Source organism: Cetorhinus maximus, chromosome 15, assembly GCF_964194155.1.
Source record: "Cetorhinus maximus chromosome 15, sCetMax3.hap1.1, whole genome shotgun sequence".
Lineage (NCBI taxonomy): Eukaryota > Metazoa > Chordata > Chondrichthyes > Lamniformes > Cetorhinidae > Cetorhinus > Cetorhinus maximus.
The window spans coordinates 73110002-73130732 of record NC_135893.1 but is presented as its reverse complement, the minus strand read 5'-3'; the positions used below and the strand labels follow the sequence as shown (position 1 = coordinate 73130732).

The 20731-nt window shown below is 40.5% G+C and overlaps 1 protein-coding gene and 1 long non-coding RNA gene across 6 annotated transcripts in view; one reads left to right on the top strand and one right to left on the bottom strand.

Moving 5' to 3' along the window:
• LOC144690813 (uncharacterized) overlaps positions 1–20731 on the top strand; it is a 111130-nt gene that overhangs the window by 4697 nt on the left and 85702 nt on the right. The window lies entirely within an intron of this gene.
• Positions 1–20731, bottom strand: part of LOC144690811 (uncharacterized) — a 75321-nt gene that overhangs the window by 7914 nt on the left and 46676 nt on the right. For 3 of the 5 annotated variants that reach the window (XM_078558641.1, XM_078558640.1, XM_078558642.1), the window contains exons 14-18: positions 18402–18494; positions 16203–16283; positions 12898–13005; positions 4818–4939; positions 2965–3087 (exon numbers count right to left, since the gene is read on the bottom strand). In XM_078558641.1, coding sequence (XP_078414767.1) covers positions 2965–3087; positions 4818–4939; positions 12898–13005; positions 16203–16283; positions 18402–18494 — 527 coding nt within the window. The remainder of the gene's footprint in view (positions 1–2964; positions 3088–4817; positions 4940–12897; positions 13006–16202; positions 16284–18401; positions 18495–20731) is intronic. The other 2 variants (XM_078558643.1, XM_078558644.1) reach the window with 1 other exon arrangement.

The following is a 20731-nucleotide window of genomic DNA, read 5'->3' as shown; positions in this document are numbered from 1 at the left end:
CAAAGCTGGGTGGGAGGGTGAGCTATGAGGAGGATGCAGAGATGCTTCAGTGTGATTTGGACAAGCTGAGTGAATGGGCAAATGCATGGCAGATGCAGTATAATGTGGATAAATGTGAGGTTATCCATTTTGGTAGCAAAAACAGGAAGGCAGATTATTATCTGAATGGCTAGAAATTAAGAAATGGGAATGTGCAACGAGACCTGGGTGTCCTTGTACACCAGTCGCTGAAGATAAGCATGCAAGTGCAGCAGGCAGTAAAGAAGGCAAATGGTATGTTGGCCTTCATAGCCAGAGGATTCGAATACAGGAACAGGGATGTCTTGCTGCAATTGTACAGGGCCTCTGTGAGAACACACCTGGAATATTGTGTGCAGTTTTGGTCTCCTTATCTGAGGAAGGATGTACTTGCTATAGAGGAAGGGCAGCGAAGGTTTACCAGACTGATTCCTGGGATGGCGGGACTGACATATGAGGAGAGATTGAGTCGATTAGGATTATATTCGCTGGAGTTCAGAAGAATGAGGGGGGGGAATCTCATAGAAACCTATAAAATTCTAACAGGACTAGACAGGATAGATGCAGGAAGGATGTTCCCGATGGTGGGGGAGTCCAGAACCTGGACTCAGGGGGTCACAGTCTGAGGATATGGGGTAGACCATTTAGGACTGAGATGAGGAGAAATTTCTTCACCCAGAGAGTGGTGAGCCTGTGGAATTAATTACCACAGAAAGTAGTTGAGACCAAAACATTGTATGTTTTCAAGAAGGAGTTAGATATAGCTCTTGGGGCGAAAGGGATCAAAGGGTATGGGGAGAAAGCAGGAGCAGGCTATTGAGTTGGATGATCAGCCATGATCATAATGAATGGCGGAGCAGGCTCGAAGGGCCGAATGGCCTACCCCTGCTCCTAGTTTCTATACTTGCAAGTTAATGGTGATATGCAAAACCATCCAGTTGCTTTAACTCCGATTCACTGCTGCGTTTCTTTTAAACTTTGTTTAAAAATAATGCCAAATAGCTTTGAAATGTGGATTTGGAGGAGAATGGCAAGGATCTGAACGGAAAAAGTAACAAATGATGAAGTGCTCTGAAGAGTGAACAAACAAAGAAATTTTCTGAACATAATTAAGAAGAGGCAGGGAGACTGGGCAGGCAAATCTCAAGTGGAAATGGACTAGTAAGAGACATTATGAAGGGAAGATTTCAAGGAAAAAGAGGAAGAGAATATCAATGATGAATGGCTTGAAAATTGAAGGAAATCACTGGAAAATGAAAAGACTGCCTCAGGACAGAGACACATGGAGAAGACTATGAGCCAAGGACGTACCTCTCGACAGAGCATGATGATGATAAAACTAAGATGTGACAGATTATTGCAATCAAATGCTATATTAACTCATTGACCAATTCATTGAAAAGAGCACTAGAATTGTTTAAAACACAAATACCTGGGTGGAAGCCAATCATCTACAATTTTTCCATTTTCTGATTTTATTTCAGATTTCCAGCATCTGCAGAATTTTGCTTTTATCTACAATTTCTCTCTGGTTTCTAATGATAGTTTTTAACTGTTTAAGTTTGACTATTGTGTTGCAATGGCCTCAGAGGCCACCGCCCCCACCATTTCTTAGTTTTACAACTCTCTCTCTTGGATATCCAATATTCAACATATAATTATAGGTCAATTCACTGTCATTACAAATATTAAGAATGAAGAGTAACAAACAGTAATTTGAGAGAATTTGTTGCAAGACCTTTGGTCAAAAATACGATTCTAGTCTCTGTTTCACACCTCAGACCACTGGCAAAGCCAGCATTTATTGCCCATCTCTAGTTCCTTACCAGACTGGATAAGGACAGCAAGTTTCTTTCCTTAAAAGGCATTAGTGGGCCAATTGGGTTTTTTCAACAATCAAACAGCTTTATGATCAGTTATTTGCTGGTACCAGCCTTTTATTTCCAGAAACCTCATTTTTAAATCAAATTCAAATTCTGAAACTGCTATGGTGAGATTACAGTCACTGAATTATTAAAGCCACACCAACACCAAAGTTTCTAACAAAAACATAAAATGCTGGAAAAAACTCAGCAGGTCTAACAGCATCTGCGGAAAGAAAAACAGAGTTAACGTTTCGAGTCCTTATGACTCTGCTTCAGCGCTCTGAAGGGCCATATGGACTCGAAATGTTAACTCAGATTTTTCAGGGTTTTCTGTTTTTCTTTCAGGTTTCCAGCATCCGCAGTATTTTGCTTTTACAGTAAAGTTTGTAATCAGTTGGCAGCTATCAGCCAAGATAGCTTTTGGCCTCAGCATCCCTTATCAGCTAGGGGAAAATGGGTGGGTGGGTAGAGAAGTGAACAGGACCAAGCTCCCTGCGAAGATCCTGATGGTCAAACAGCCCAAAAAAAGATGCACACATTTGAGCAAGGAATCAGAGGGCAGCCAGACCCGCAAGGTCAGTACATTCAGAAGGGAAGAAAACAGAGTTTTGATTCTTATAACAAAAAAAAGACATGTAGATTCAAAGACAAAAATATTTTTGAGATGAGTTCTCAGCTTGAATATCACCCAGGAAAATAAGGTAAGGGATTCTTTTGGTACAGAAAAGTGTACCAATTATAAAGTCTCAAATAGAAAGCATTAAAACAAAACATTTTTTGTAGTTTTTATTCAGAAAATAAGAGACACAGATCCTAAATATTACAGCAAGGAAGAGAAACAGCCACTGTATTTTTCAGGGTCAGTCTTCTTTCAGCACATAGCTTTTACTTTGTTTGGGGTGTGGGCAGTGAATCTCATCGTACTGTTTTGAACCACTTTTGAAAAAGGTCTTATTAAAATATCAGTAACATTTAAAAATCTAGATGCCAAAGATCCAGCACCACACTGCAGCTAACTTGAGACATCTGACATTACTTTTAATATTTAACGAGATCTTGTGCTGATTCCAGAAATACTCACTCGTGCCACGACTCCACAAGAACGTTGAGCACAGGAATGCTAACAGATTGGATAGTAGCTTGTTTAAAAGACAGGAAGAGGGTCACCAGATCGGCAACATAGTCTGCATCACGACACTTAAACCTAATTTAGAAGAAATGCACTTTTTAAATAAATAGTATATTATCATTTTCGATAAGATTTTAATAATCAGGGTAAAGCAAATTTAGTAGTATTAAGGTCAGCAAACTGGAAGCAGAGTTATTTTGAGGGAAACAATGACAAGCTACAAACAACTGAAATTGAACTTTTGAGTGCCTTGCATTAAAACGGACTTTAAAAGGAATTAAGTGAGGCTTTGCAATTCTGGTAAAAGCTTATTTTTTCATACGGAAAAAGTAGTGAAATAACCTGTTTATCCAAAATGCGTTCTATCTGGCTGGTGTCACATTTTCTTCAGGAAGGTCTGTGCACCGCATACCATCTCACATGAAATTATTAGTAGGCTCAATTACAAATGGCATCCTGTTTGCAGACAGACTGTCATCAATTGTGTCCATAGTCAATGTAAGATGAATTAAAAAGCTCTTCACAAGACAACAATTCCCCCATAAGAATGATGGGCATGTAATGAATCATGTTCTCTGGTAAAGGTTTGTGCTATCGCATAATTGGGTGATTAAGCAGTAATTACACTAGAAATCTTTAGAGAAATGTCTTAACTATAAGACATCATGTGAAGTGCTTAAATAAATGCAAAAAATTGTATGTAGTATAACCACTCTCTTGCAAATGGGAAGTCGAGACCAAATTTAGTATTCAGGTCAAGCAGGGTTAGAGTGTGGTGGGGGATATACGGAGCCAGGTGAAAGTGGTCGAAAAGGGGAAGGAAGCAGAGTGGAAGGGACAGGAAAGAGTGAGGGGAAGAGAAGAGGGCATTCAGCTTCCTTCCCAGTCCCAAGTCTGTACACTTTCTTCAAGTTAGATTTCAATGCTTGTGGGGTGGTTTACAAACATGCAACAGTCTTCACTCTATTATGGCTATTACTGGATTTTTGGGCTGGGGTGGTCAGAAAAGGATTGAATGGAAAACTGCAGCTTACATTTCCTTGTTAATGGATACCAAAGAGCTCACTTAACTAGTCACCCAAGGAAGAAGGAAGTATGCAATTCAGGAGTTTGCACAATTAACAGACTTGCACTTGGGTTGACTGGTTGGATGAGAATTGGCTGGCACTTATTGGATTCAACTGGGCAGGTAGGAATCATCTAGACCTGATGGGCAATTTATTTCAGTTTTTCACAACTTCAGTTGAGATGGAGATTTTTTTTTGGTTAGGATATTCAGTGCTCTTACTAACAGCCACAGCTTGGCTATTGGAGACAAATGCTATTGTAGCAATGTATTTCCAGTTCCTAGTCTAGTAGGTGGGAGTAACAATCTTATTACTACTGATGGACTAAACAAACACAGGAGGCTGCAAAATAACTACAAGAGATCAGCATACTCTAAGCACCTATACAGAGGGCTTTCCACCCAATGATCCTTGGCAGGCATTTATCACCAATAACCAATTGCAGTGCTATCTATGGTAATATCTAATGCAGCCACATATTGGCAACCTTAGGATAAATTTTCCCATTAAGATAGTAAGACATTGGACTTTTCAATGCATTGTGAAATGGAATGTTCTGACACTTTTGTGATAGATATGGCATTGATATTATACATAGTAGTTGGCAATGCAATTCTTCATGTGGTGCAGCAGTTACACTAAGAATCCCCTTCAATATAACCATCTAAACAATTGGCTGAGGAGGATTAAAGTACCTGCAAACTATCTAGATCTACCAGTGGTTGAAATTATACTTACGCATCAATCAACATGCTTTTATATACATAAATATTGCTGCTCAACATGCCACAGAAATGGTGCAAGACGTCTTCTTTCATGCTCAGGCTGTCGAACAGGAGTTTCAGAGCCCAGAAATTCTTCTAGAATGGCCATAAACAATATTAAATCAGCATCAAGAAATTCATACCTGACTTGATAAGCTACCTATCTATAGCTAAATAGCAACAGAAATTTGCTGGATCTGGTGCTAAGGATTGAGGTGGGCTGAGTGGACGAAGCGTCTGTGGAGAAACACTTGGGTAAGATTGATCATCTGATCATATGGTTTAGATTAGATTGTGCTTTGCTCTTCTCCATTACAAAAGTAGAAATTCTGAATTGGAAGAGAATCAACTTCAATGGGCTGATGGGGGATCTAGCCAGGGTAAAACAGACCAAAGGCTAACAGGAAAAATGGTGAAACACTGGATGATCTTTATGATGTTTCAAACATAGGCTAGGTACATTTCAACAAGGGTGAGTAGGAGAACCAGAGTCAGAGTCCTTGGATGGTGAGGGAGACAGAGGATATGATGAAACAAAGGAGGGTATATGATGTAGTCAAGTGAATTCTTCAAGTGAGAACCAGGCCAAATACAATAAGTTGAGAGGGGAAGGAGGAGGAAAATAAGACTGATATGAGAATACAATAGCAGTTAACATAAAAAGGAACCCAATAATCCTACACCAGAATGTAAATATTAAAATTTACATTCTGGTAGAGGATTATCGGGTTCCTTTTTATCGTGGGACGGGTCCTATTAGGGACAAAGAGGGATATTTGCTTAGAGGTGCAGGACAAGGCTAGAATAATTGAGTACTTTATATCCGTATTCACTAAGGAAGGGGATGCTGACAAATTATCAGTTGAAGTGGAGATGGTAGGGGTAATAGATGGGGTGAAAATTTTTAGCAAGGATGTACTGGAAAGGATGGCTATGCTTGGAGTGGATAAGTTGCCTTGTCTGCATGGTTTGCATCCCAGGCTGCTAACGAAATGGGGGTGCTGATAGCAGAAATGCTTGCCATAATCTTCCAATCTTCCTTGAGTATGAGGCAAGATGCCACAGGATTGGTGGGTAGCAAATGTGACACTCTTATTCAAGAAAGGGTGTAAAAACATTCTTAGTAACTACAGGCCGGTCAGTTTCATTTCAATGATGAGTAAGATTTTAGAAACAATAGGGGGGGGGGGGGAAATCAACAGGCATCGAGAGCTTTGAGTTAATTAACGAGAGCCAGCATGGATTTGTGAAAGGCAGAACATGTTTGATTAATCTAGCTATTTTCTGATCAAGCAGAGATGGTTGATGAAGGGAAAACAATGAATGTTGCCTCTTTGGATTTTTAAGAAAGCGTCTGACAAAGTACCACATAAAAGGCTGGTTGATTTTGAGGCTTATGGAATTGGAGGGTCAGTGTCAGCTTGATAAAAAATTGGCTTAAGCACAGAAAACAGCAAGTGGTGGTAAATGGTTATTTTTCAGACTGGAAGATGGTAGATGGTATTGGTGTTTCCCCAAGGGTTCAGTGCTAAGACTACTGCTTTTTTTGATGAGGGTTACTGGGCTGGCTACAAGTTCAGATCAGTGTTTGTTATGTGGAAACCAAATGGGTGCGATGCTTGCTAATTATGACAATACTCATTAACAACACTGATACTGCTGAATTGAATAGGATGATTTACATTTAAATAGAACAGTTAATTGCAGAGAACTGATCAAAGCCAGAAAGGTAACCACAGTGGGACAGGAAGAAGTCCTTATATGACTAAGCCAATGGAAGACAACTTGGGAATATGCTAACCACCCAACAGCTGATCATGCACTCAACTAACCAATCTGCATCCAGAAGAGGATTGTGCACGATCTCTTTCCAGCTGTATTATGTAAACAGACACAGAAGCACTCGAGAAGAAAGACAGAAGATATGTATCAATCAAGGTGACCAGCATAAACAAGGGATAATTTAGCCAGAAGGTTGCTGATGACCATGAGAGCAGGGGGTGGGGGGAGGCTGAGAGAATTAAGAGTTGGGGGTGCAGGTACACAAGTGGTGTTGTGCGCTGGTTACTGGGGGGGGTAGTGGAAAATTAAGGAAAGCCAGCCCAGATTTATTAAGGGTAAGTGATGTTTAATTAATTTGTTGAGTATTTTTATGAGGTAACAGAGAAGGTTGATGAGGGCAATGATGTTGATGTGGTGTACAGGGACTTCCAAAAGGCATTTAATAAAGTGCTGCACAACAGACATGAGCAAAGTTAGAGCTCACAGAATAAAAGGGACAGTAGCAACATGGATACAAAATTGCCTTGAGTAACAGCAAACAGACTAGTGGTTAATGGTTGTCAGAGTGGAGGAAAGTTTGTAGTGGAGTTCCCCAGGGATTGGTGTTAGGACCTCTGCTCTTCCTGATACATATTAATAACCTGGACCTTGCTGTACAGGATACAATTTCAAAATCTGTGGATGACATGAAACTTGGAAGTACTGTGAATTGTGAGGACAGCGCAGAACTTCAAAATGGCATAGGCAGGCTGGTGGAATAGGCAGACAAGTGGCTGATGTGATTTAGGGCAGAGAAGTGTAAAGTGGTTATTTTGGTAGAAAGATTACAAATAGACAATATAAAATAAAAAGACACAGTTCTAAAGAAGTAGGAAGGATCTGGGTGGATAAATCATTGAAGGTGCCAGGACAGGTTGGGAGAGTACAAAAGCAAGGAAGTTGGTTAAACTTCTATAAAACACTGTTTGGCCTCAACTGCAGTGTTACATCCAATTCTGGGGGCCAAATTTTAGGAAGGATTTGAAGGCATTAGAGAAATTGCAGAAAAGATTCATGAGAATGGTTCCAGGGATAAGAACTTCCGTTATATAGATAGATTGGAGAAGCTGGGACTGTTCTCTTTGAAGAGGTTGAGAGGAGATTTGATAGAAGTATTCAAAATCATGAGGGGTCTGGACAGAGTAGATAGGGAGAAACTGGTCCCATTGGTGGAAGGATTGAGAATGAATGGACACAGATTTAAGTTAGTTGGCAAAAGCAGCAATGGCGACATTGGGAAAAATTTTCACGCAATGAGTGGTTGCAATTTGGAATGCATTGCCAGAGTGTGGTGGAGGCAGGCTCAAATCAAGGCATTCAAGAAGGAATTATTATAAGAGATTAACAACTGAAAAGGAAGAATGTTCAGGGCTACAGAGAAAAGGCAGCATCGTGACACTAGGTGAATTGCTCCTTCAGAGAGCTGGCGCAGACATGACTGGCCGAATGGCCACTTGCTCTGATTATGTCAAAGTGACATTGCGGGAGAATCACATTGTTTGAGGGGCTTGAGATCAGCCGATTACACTGTTCAAAGTTATTCCCAATTTACACTGCATCTCTGTGGTGTTTTGAAAATGTTTCAGTTTGACAGACAATTAGACACATCACCTTTAGAATACTGTTTAGTTGACGAGACACAGGGAAAGGCTGATCCTTTGAGGGGACCGAAGTCCCTTGGCTGATCTGGGTGTTCTCTCCTCCTCCTCCCACTTCCCATTGGATGATCTCCCCCAATAACAGAAAGACAGCATCTATATTGCATGAGTTAATATTTATTCACACAGTCCTCCAGATATTTTAAAGTATTAATGTACAACAGATAGGTCTGGCTATACAATACTTTTACAGCAGCCTTTTATATTACCCAAATAGAAAATCAGAACAATCTGTCCAGCATTTCTCTCGCTCAACTCAACCACCCTCTTCTCACCTAAATATACTTTGCTCATTAAAATGGAACAGTTACAGCAAGAAAAATTTGATGGCCATCTTTCTGGGCATGCAGCATCTGGTTTTCTCCAATTCCATCACACGATAGATGTAAATGTTCCAAGCAGGAACATTTACAGTCACTATTTCCAGAGGGGTGTGTTATTTTTTTAATATCATGTTGCGTTGTAACTTCAGCCATGTAGCTACAGCTCCCTTCCCTTTAAGCTCAGTTTTGTTGGATGCTAAGAATCAAAGTTTCAAACCCATTAACGTCCAGTTTGGATGCTCTCCCAGCTTTAGAAATACAGGACAAATGCCACCCTGGAAGAAAACATACGGGATGTAGGACAATCAGCAAAATTCCAAGACAATCCCATAAAAAACAGGATGCTTGGTCAACCTGGTATCGACGGGGGGTGATCCAGAAAGAAGGCAGAAGATACACAGACAAGAGGAGTGCCAGTGAACCAAGCAGGAAGATCTTATTCACAAGGTAAGTAACCTATAGTCATCCCAAATTGACCACCTGAGGGGTAACTATGATTTAGTTGAAACTGTTCTGTTCAAAATTCTCAATAAAGATGTTGGGCTTAGTGTGAGATTGTGTTAATCAAGGCCACAAATAGAGCAGTGTGTCAGTTTTGTCACCTCTGATTCTATAAAGTCTGTTGTTAACGATGGCCACAGTGCCTCACGAATGCCTAATTTTGAGCTGCTAGTGCTGTTCTGAATTCATCTCATTTAGTACAGTGGTCATGGCACATCAGGTTGAGGATATCCTCTATCATTCTAAGATAGGAGTTTGTCTTTGCAAATGGACTGTGCAATGATCACTCATACCAATACTGTCACGGACAAATGCATCTGCAGCAGATAGTGAGTGTGCAAGGAAGAAATCTACTTGACCTCGTCTTCACTAATCTATCTACTGTAAGCCCAGTCTGGCTGCTAGGACCTTCAGATCTTGTCCAGTAGTGACGCCAAGCTACTCTCGGTGATGGATGTTGAAGTCCCCCACAAAGTAAATTCTGTGCCCTTGCTTCTTCTAAGTGATGTTCAACAAGGAGGAATACCAATTCATCAGGTGAAGGAAGGCAGTAGGTAGTAATCAACAGGTTCTCTTGCCCAAGTTTAATCTGATGCCATGAAACGTCATGGGCTCCGAAGTCAAAGTTACGGACTTACGGAGATGTTTACTCTTGACTGCATACTGCAGAGGTGCACTGACTGTGCCACCAACTACTCTAGTGGGTCTGCCTTGCCTAGGATGGGACATAACCAACAGTAGTGATGGAGGAATAAAACAGTAACTGCTGGAAATGCTGTTAGCTAGGCAGCATCTATTGAAGCAGATTTAATGTTTCAGGTCACTGACTTTTCCTCAGAACTGGGAAAAGTTAGAAATGTAACAGGTTTTAAGTAAGTGATACAAAGGGGAGGGTAGAAAAAGAACAAAAAAAAGGGAAGGTCTGTGATGGGGTGGGGGGAAGATAGGAGAGATTAAATAATAGAAGACTTCATGGTACATGGTGCTTAACGCAGCAACACTGATGTCAGCATCGCAAAGAACAGAGAGTGGCTTACGCAGTGTTTTCCAGACCACAGTGGCAAGAATGCATTCTGCTGTCCCTCAGGGCTCTAAGAATCTAATATCTACCATTAGACCAGACAACATTCTGATCAGTGGGGCCACCCCCTAGAACGGAGAGTTGGAGTCCATTAAATCAAGATGCACTATTGGTCTGATGGGTGAAGTGAAATATTCCAACCAGAATATCAGTTACCCCACTATTGATCAGGTGAGCAAAAACAGCAGACACCAAGGAAAAATAACAAAGTATTTATAAAGACAGCCCTGTTGACTGACTATTTTTCCCTCTGCATTCATTTTAACGATAAAGTAGATTTACATAATGTAAACTGGGGAACAAAACCAATAGAAATTCAATTTTCAACTACGTGTGCCATTCTCCAAGTCTGGGTCCGTCCTAAGATGCCGTTATCAAAATTAGTAACCCCTCCCACTCCTGTGCAAAATATGAGCCGAAAGTTAGTTCCAAACTCTATGGCAATCTAAAAATTTCTGCTAGTTATTAAAGCAAGACAAAGTATCACCACAGCACTGAGGTGAATCATGCCCACAGCAAGGGTGCAGTAACCATTGTCGGCTATCATGATTACTAAATAGCTTGTAGTTTCAGAGAAGCATCGGATTGTCATGACTCAAACTTTGAGACACTGGGTCTACTTACTGAATCTGCTGAATTGCTAACATGTGTTGCAAAAATGTCCAATTTCATGATTCATATATTTTAAGAGTATAACTTTAAGTTTTGGAGATTGAAATTTTTAAATGCAAGATAATAGAAACATGTGGTGAGAAGCTGGTAAACAGACCTAAAGTAATTACAATTCAAAGGGTGACCTCTGTTTATTTAACAAAATGAGTGTTGGGAGTGGGAAACATTAAACAATGGGTGGCTCCTTTCTGAGATTCTTGGTGGAGATGAGATGTCTACTGTTGTCTTCATAAGAGGTTTAAATTATTCACCTGGTTTCCCAGGACAAAGGAAAGGTTTGGGAATGGGAGATTCCCAATCTGGGACATTCCAGGGTGTCACATTGCTGTGGGAATAGATTGCAGGAAGGAATTTGTTTTGTTTAGGGTTGGGTTTTATCCGTGTGTTTTCTCAAGCGGGAGAGAGGGAAGGAGAGAGGGGGAGAGAGAACAGGAGAGGGAGAGAAAGAAAGAGACACACAAAATCTGCCAGGAGCTGTAGAGCAGTAGTGAAGGACTGTCAGAAACCAAGGATGTTTTCTCATTTTGGAGTCACTAAGCAAGAAAGCAGTGCGGCCTATGCTTGAGCTGGTGTCTCCATAACCCTGATTGGGTTCAGGCTGCCTGGTTTAAATTACAAACAATGCTTGACAGTTAACTGTCAATCACCATCATTGGTGCATTTACCATGGCAACGCCTCTGCCGATCGGAGTCCAACTGCCAGCCAATCAGCACTCTCTTGACATACAGTATAAATTGTTGTTTTCCCCTTGTATTGGTATTCTTGCAAGTGTCCTGATGAGTGCGAGATGAAAGCTTAGACGTATCTCTTTTTTCAGCAATACTCAAGTCCTATACTACCAAATGACTATAATTCATTCAGTTATAACTGGGAGTTCAAATTGCTTTTAAAAAGTTACTGGTCTCCCTCGAGATCGGAGAGGATGGAATCAGGTCCAACTCTAATGTGCCCCACCAAGCACATACATTTTGTGAAAAGCCACAATCCTGAAAATGGACATGTTTGAGGCCACTTTGAAAATGACCATAAAGCCATTCCATCTGATATTTCCATTTAAACATTTACTTTTATGAAACACACACCATCTCCCTCTCCTGAATCCCAGCTCTCAGCATGCAACCAGGAATGGAGGCCCAGGAAAATGCGGAATTCAATGGGGAGATTTTCTCCCCGTCAACAGAGTTGGGCGGGAGCGGGCATGCGTGCAGTTGATTGCCTCTCGCGATTGGCTGCACGCCGCCATTTTATGTGGGCGCACCCGGAAGCGCTGAGCTGCCTCAGGGAGATTAGTTTAAGTGCAGAAAAATTTAATAAAGGGAAAATTTTTTTTTTAAGACATATCCCCTCATGTGAAACTGTCACATGAGCTGGGACACGTCTATTAATTTTATTAAAAACTTTTACAACACTTTAAAACCCTTCATCCCGCCTGTGGATGAGATTTCATGCGCGCCCGCCGAACTGAAAATCTAAACGACGCGCAGTGACGTCTGGACACATGCCCGAAGTTACCTCGCGTCATTTTACGCCTCGACGAGGAGCCAAAGATTCTGCCCAATGAGTCAAGATCTTCGCAAGAATAGAAGGAATGGCGGAAGAAAGAAAATCGTCAGAAGGAAAAAGGAGCAGCAAGATGAAACAATGAAAGAAAGCAACTGGGAAGAATAAGAGGGTGAAATTTACATTAATGGTATTATTAGTGTTACCATAAAATGGGATCCTAAATATTATGAAGCCAGGAAAAACACAATCTAAAGAAACTGCAAAAGTAATATCTCTATGGAGATAGTCACAGAAGACATTGAAATGTAAGCATAAAGACATTGTGAAACAATTAAAATTAGCTTTTTGAAAGAAATTGGAGCAACAGCTACAGAATCGCCACCACCCTCCACACTGAAAGTAGCTATCAAACTCCATAAATTGATTTTGGGAAGGGAAGGACAAGTTTCAAAAGAAAAGTAAAATAAACTGGTTAGTAACTTTACTGTTCTTACCCCATAAGCTACAATTAATGGCAGAACAATGTTGATCACAGGGAGATTCTGATGCAACATCTGGGCAGCAGCCACCGTTACAAGAATTAATGCAGATTCCCTGCGAAGCTGTAAGAAAGAATATTTTATTAGTTGTCATTCACCCAAGTGCCAGTGGAATTTTATTCAAAGTTTAACTGCAGTTAAACCTTTCAAACAATTGTAAATCAAAAGGCATAATTCACTAAAAAGCAAGCATCTCCGAGGACTAAGCAACCTGAAATGATGTAGAACCTCGATATCTACAATTTGTTTTATTCCCAGGCTTAGGGGGAAACAAACTGACAATTATTGCTGTACTTGAGCAATGAATAGCCCTTGCAAGGAGTGTAGGTGCAGATGCTGTTTCGTGGATAACACTAGACCATGATGTAATGGCCCACTTGCTTGAATAACCAAACAACACTCAATATCCACATTCACGCATCAGAGTCCAGGTAGTGAAGAACTCTCAATATCTTAAACTACACAAAAGAATGAATGGTAGCTTTAGGATAACAAGAGTTAAAAAAAAATCATTTGTGAAGTAGCACTGTAACTAAGGCATCTAGTCTGGAATAACTGAACCTGTCTCCATGCCGATTAAAGGGGCAAAATCCTAAAGAGTGACTCTTATCTCCCCCCAACCTGAGGGAGCGGGTTAGGGACCTGGAAATTGTCTCAGCGCCCGTTTCTTATCCCCAAAGTGAAAATTCAGTCCATGGAGTCTGGCAATGGAATGGAAACCTATCCAGGAAGCTGAAAATTTGCCTGAAATGATAGTGGCTGTTAATACATGGATGAGCATTCACATTGCTTCTTTTGGTAAACTGAAAGGAATGCTGGTCATCAAGTAAACTATTCTAAAATTTTATTAAAAAGATAAACAAGTTATTTCTACGAATTGAATTGTCCACATTATTTAGTTACTGTAGGCCTGCCTGGGGTGTAGGCACCCCTGCCTGCCACAGGATGGCAGCCTCCAGGCATCTGAACTGCCCCCAGTTGTGACAGGAAACTGGAAACAGGCTGGAAAGTCTAAGTCAGCTTTCATTAAGGACCTTGTTAAAGGCAGGTAATGTGCCTAATTGGCTGTCTGCCTCATGGGGGTGGACGGCCTTGTCAGACCCCAAACCAACTTCCCACAAAATGGCCGACGCCATGAAACTGGCGTGCTGCTTGACATCAGTATTTTTGGGTCCTGTCCCCCTCAATTCCAGACCTCAGCAGGGCCTGAAAACTCTGCCCCAAATCAAGTACTGCTAATTCAACAAGTGCCCATGGTTCCTGAGATACAGACAGGCAAAAACATTATTAGCTGCAATTGGTGTTTTTTCATTTTCAAATCAAAGTTACCACACAAAACAATTATGCCGAGGATCAGACAACAATGTACATGCACAAGAGAGAATGGTGTATAATAGGCAACTCTGCTTTACCAGGTACTTAGGGCAGTACGTGGGACTTGGGATGCAAGTACACCATTAAAACGTGTTGCAAACATCAAATAATATCCTATATTTAATTTTAGTGGAAGTACAATACATTAGATAGAATTTGGGATTCACCGTTCAAAGATAACAGCCTATTTAAGATATTCAACGTTTTTAAAATTTTTCAGTTCAAGTTACTGAATGTCTGACTGGGGCTGCATTTACTGGCCTGCAGCTGATGGCTGTGGTTTTGTTTTCAGCCAGTTAGTATCCTGTTGACATTGTCTGTGTAAGACTTGAATGCAGCTGCCCGGAATGGAGTTCCCTGCACCTGTGTTTACACAGACATCCTGAACTCCTCTCAGTAGACGAAGTTGAATTGTTTAGGCAGTGCGAGCAGTAGCATCTGCAATCTCATTGTTTAAAATTGTAGGTGGAGGTAGGACTAAGCAATTTTACACTGAATTTACACTCTGCAATATGAAGTACAAGCAGGAATTCTCAGTATCCTCTGCTTTAGAGTCAGATTGGGCTCTGGCTGCAAGATTCACCCTACAACTTTAGCACTGGTCAAGCAGAAACTCTAATCATCACCAATACAAGTGCCAAATATTGCAGACACTAGAAATCGGAAACAAAAACAGAAATTGTTTGAAATAATCAGGTCAGGCAGCACCTGTGGAGAAAGGAACAGCATTAACATTTTGGTTCTTATGATAGGTCAAACTCTGTTTCTCTCTCCACAGACGCTGCACCTGCTGAGTATTTTTTAGCATTTTCTGTTTTTACTCATAAAATTTGGCAAAGTAATTATGTTTAAAGATAAGAAAAAGCACGATTTTTAGAAATCTGAAATAAAAAATACAAGATTGACACAAATAGGTCAATCAGCATCTCAAAAGAAAAAGGTTAACATTAACATTTCTGACAGAACTTTCTTCAAAACTGATGCCAGTTCATGAAGCTTCAAAATAGAAGAGTTAATCCTGCTTCTCCTTCAAATGCTCAAGTCACATGGTGTGAATGCCTAGCCTTTTTTTATTTAGTTGTGTGGTTAATGAAGATTTAATTGTACTCATTCTAGAAGGGAGCTATAAACAGATGATCAGAACAGCATAGGTCAGAAAGTATGGGGAGCTAATAATCATGTATTGGATGTTAAATGAAAGGTAAATGTTCCAAAATCAATATACATAATAAACAACTGCGTTATCATTACACATTTCATTTTTAGTGTGACACTGCCAATGTTATCCAGGCCACCTATACAGTGTTATTCACCTGAATGGTTAATTGTTTAAGTATAATTAAGGTAGCTGATAATTAAAAAGTGCTATGGGTTGGAAATGTATACACAACACTGACAGAACGGAAAGCATTGAGCTTTAAAAAAAGCATTTCGAAGGGCAGTACAAAGTTTTAGGCTTCCATAAGTCTAGTCCAATGTCATGTCATGTGTGCTCTGCCCGAGGGGAAGTCCATGGCTCATTGTCGGCTGATGCTGATCCTGAGCTGTTTTCATGGCAGTTTTTGTTAATGGTGGTTTGCCATTGCCTTCAAAGGAGCAGGGCAAGGAGGCAAGTCCCAAGTCTACCTCAGCCGGAACGGGAATCAAACCGGCACTGTCAGTGTTATTTTGAGCCATATGTTACTCATCTAACCAACTGACTGAGCTAAATGGCCCCACTCTAGATCAATAGCCCTAGGCATTTATTTACTGCTCACAGATAGTTCTACAAAAGTAATTTAACGTTACTCATTTAATAGTGACTCCCAAAATACTCAGAACTCAGGATCTACTGCATTTAATTAATACAACCCTTCACAGCATTTAGACAAAAGACTTTCACCTACCACAGATGAAAAGGCTTTGGGTAAGCCCACGATTCCATTCTTCAGATCTTCAAGGATTGCCGCTGCAAGGACAGCTGTGCTCTGATAGGAAATGTTTTTAAAAGTTTATATGTTAATGGAGAAAATAATTTCTAGGACAGAACCATAAAACACGGCCTTTGTGACCAACTGTTAAACTTCTGAATAGATTCATGTTGCAGCAATTAACACAAGTTCTAAAATCAGCTCATCTCTGGGTGCCCCTCAGTTACCAAGTCTCAAAACAATAATGGTGTATTTGCATCATCCAAGTTTATCGGTGTAAAGCTGAAGCCATTTCACAAAGGCACTCAACATTTGAGTCTCCATCAAATGGTATGACCCTAAGATGACACCAAACCAATCAATAATCTGCTTTGTCCTGGTATCGGATTAGGCCCAAATACTAGGTTCATGCTGTATTTACACTATAAACTGAGCCCTGGGACAAAACATCTTAAGTGCTTTACATTAATGTTACAACTGTGGTATGAATACAGCCAAGTTGTCAACACAATCAAATTCACAATCATGGTGGAAATGACACTAATATGCATTATATTAACATTTTTCCCTAAAATTTCTTTAGAGATTAGAATTAAAGTCACTCCTACAGACTACAACGTACAATTCTTCAGTGCACAGTCCTGTATGACAGTAAAATAAATCCTTTTATTAAGGCCATTTAAACTTGTTAGTATTTCAGTTTTTGTTTAAAGTATGTTGCACCACCCCACCATCTCCAAGTCAACTGATTTAATTGCCAACAGCCATTAGGTCAATATATTGAAAAAAAAACATAATACTTATGCTTAAGCTACCAAAACACATTGCGTTGTCTCATGGATTTTTTGTGGACCATGCTGTGTGCAAATATGTTTCTCCCCTCGATGTTAATCCTCCTAGAACTGAGAGTAGAGTTTCAGAATAAGGGATGGCCCATTTAAGATTAAGATGAGGAGGAATTTCTTCTCTCAGAGGGTCATTAATTTTTGAAATTCTCTTCCCCAGACTGCAGCGGAGGCTGGTCATTGAATACATTCAAGGTCGAGTGAGACAGATTTTTGATCTACAAGGGAGTGAAGGGTTAAGAGGGCAGACAGGAAAGTGGAATTGAGGTGACAATCAGATCAGCCATGATCTTATTGAATTACAGAGCAGGCTAAAGGGGCCAAATTGCCTACTCCTGTCCTTATTTCTGGTGCTCAAACTGGCTGCCACATTTCCTTACATTAAACTAGTGACCGCAGTTCAAAAGTACTCTGGGATGTTCTGAGGTTGTGAAAGGCACTATGCAAATTTAAGTTTGATTTGTTTGTAAAGGAACAAGAAATAAAGATCATTTAGGACATCTTAAGTGAGAATACTCATGCTTTATAATGAATAGGGATTTGTAGGCTGGTTGCCTATAAATTTATATACACTTAGCTTTAAGCATCCTCTTTCCCTCTCTCATAATACAGTATTAGCAGTATTGGTGGTCATTACAAGATCTGACACTACTGGTGCAGTAGGCTAACAGATCCAGCGGTAACCCAAATAATTGCTTTGAATTAAAATTATGAAATTGATTTCAGTGCATCTGGTAATTTGGGAATTAGAAAAACAATGACAATTTAAAGCCAAAATGTTGTGAAAAAGCAATTTATTTACACAGAGTTACTGCAAGCATTGAATGCTTTGCTACAGGGAATAATTAGGGATGGGCAATAAAAATGCTGGCCTAGCCAAATCCCGTGAAAAAAAATTGAGGCAAAGGCCATTAAGAAAAATAGTAAATAAATGTTTGCAGCATAGGAAGATACAGCAATATGTGGAAAGAGCAGGACAATGTGGTTCGTGTAATATTATGCCAGCACAGACAAAATGGACTGGGTAGTCCCCTTTTGTGCTGTGAAATGCTATGGTTCCTATTCCATGGTCATTTGAATCCCCCCCCTTGCAATGAACTTTGATACACCCATTAAGTGAGAAATGTTACAAAGTGCAAATTGACATTTCATACACTCACCTTGGGTGTCCCTACCCTACATGAACTGCAGTGGTTCAAGGGCAATTAGGGATGGGCAACAAATGCTGGCCTTGCCAGTGACGCCCTAATCCCAAGAAAGAATAAAAAACAGACCAAAACATATCACTTTCCTATACTCCAGCAAGTTTAGGCTACTGGAAGTAACTTACTTTCACAAATACAGTAGGTGGCGCCGGTAGCACCACTTCTGTCAATGTAAATGAATTGCAGTGAATTTGAATCAGTCTGCTCCAGCAGTGAACCTGAACATGGGGAAAAACATATATACACATCATAACCCATCACACTTACCAGCTAAAAAAAATCTCAATCTAAATCATTCAGGAGTTCAGCCTCCAAATGCTAATGTGCAATGGTTACATTTAACAGGAGCAGGCCATTTAGCCCCTCCAGCCTGTTCATGACTGATCTCACTGAATGATAGAAATGCAACAACAACTTTGTTTAAGTAGATACTTCAGATACTCTAGGCTTCATAATTTGAAGGATATTCTTATCCCCAACTCTTGAGGTTTGGCAACAATGAGGAAGAGGGAAGGGGGAAAAAGATAAGGCGGCTTTGAGTTCACATAAAATCTGGGAAGATGAAGGTAAAGACATACACTAGACATCCAAGACAACAGAAGTAAGCCTCTGTCTGCAATCCCAATACAGTTTTGGAAGTTCCCAGTACAGATACTGTCTGTAGTGCCAGTTTATTTAAATAGCTTCTGTTTTTAATTAAAATTTGAATGGCAAGATCTTAATCAGCTCTTATAGCATTAAAAATTAAGTTCCAACTGATTCAAAACTAAACCAATTCGATCAGAGAATACATCCTGAAAGTCTGTTAGGTTACTGAAATAGCAAATTAGTGTTCATGGATATAATTTTCTCTTCTCTAAGCATAGGGCCCCAATTTGCATAGTAAACAAGCCTTATGCCCAAAGCAGAACCTGTTGTTTGTCCATTTAGAGGAGAGCCTGACCACAGGATCACATGGGATACCAGACACACACCATGCAGATACACGCCATTCAGCCCAACCAGTCCATACCACCAAGTAACAAGTGACCTCCCTATTCTTCCTATGTACAGCCTCACATTTATGTGTTCAAGCTTCATTTTCCAATTAATCACCTATTCTGCAAGTTTATTATTTGTTGTTTGTAATGTGTTGCAGCCCCCCTCGGTATTGAGTACCACAATCCACCCCCACAATTTGCTATCATCTGTTAATTTAGAAATTGTGTTTTTAATTCCAAAGTCCAAAACTATGAACAACAATTGTCCTAGCACTGAACCTTGTGGAACACCACTTCCTATTGTAAGGGAATCTATATATTTGGGTTTTTGCCTGTGGGCTTTTGTAAATTAGCATCTGTAGGGGAGGCATTTCAGGTGCAGAATGTACCAAGGGTTGATACATTTGATCCTGCCTCAAAGCAGGGGCAGAACCCTGTTGGGAGATGTTAACAGCTAACACCAATTAGTTCAAGGGGCAGAGTGAACTGCAGCCTGTAGGGAGCACATGAAGAGGAGGGTCAGTTCTATGCAGCTGGAGCTCTTCTGTTAGCTCTGTGCTTCTGAGGAACAGCAGTCCATGGTGAGCAGAGGTTGCTCAGATGAGTCCGGAGCTGGAAGAGGAGGCAAAAGGTTGCTAGCTTCATGCTGCTCAGGAGATTGGGGCTAAGAGAAGCCCAGAGCAGTTATCAGCCCAGTGAAGCTGAAGTAAACAGCAGCCATCGGCTCAGTGAAGCTGGCAGTTGGGGCAAAGGAAAGCCAATGAGCAATGGGGGCTCTGTTCAGGGTAGCTAGAGAGCTGGAATTGTGCCGATAACTAGAAGCTGGGGTGCAGCCTTATGAATCCAGTGGGATGTATCTCAGGAGGAGATTGAGCAACTGGGAAGTGAGCAATTATTGTGGCAGTCTGAATTGGAGCAGCTTTTGAGGCAAATCAGAGGCTAAATCTTTGAAAGAGAGGAGCTAAAATCCTTCAGGAGGAAGACAGCGAATTTTTGTGACTCACTGACGTCTGGGTGAGTTTGCAGAGAAATTCGGGGACCTGACCTTGCTTGTGTCTGCCATTTAATATGCAGTTTGTGGTGAGTATGACCACAATTTGCCTGTTAATTCATGTTTACCCCACACTGATTCTGGATGTTAAAGTATAAGATAGATAGTGTTGATTGTTTGCTTTGCTGCCTTTGTATAGTACAAGCTCTTCAGTTTGTTTAAAACCATGGAATCTTGTGGCTTTATTGCCTTAAATAACTAAGATTTCAAATTTCATCTTTAACAAAAAGGGTTAATGGTCCCTAACCAGAACATAACCAATTTTAGAGGTCTCATCTGGGACCATAACAAACTTTGGGGGTCTGGTCTGGGATCATAACACTACCTTCTGCCTCTCTGGATAACTATCCTTTATTCCCACTCTCTGTTTTGAAGCAAATTAGCAATCCATTCTGCCACTTGTCCCCCGACTCCACCTTTTCTA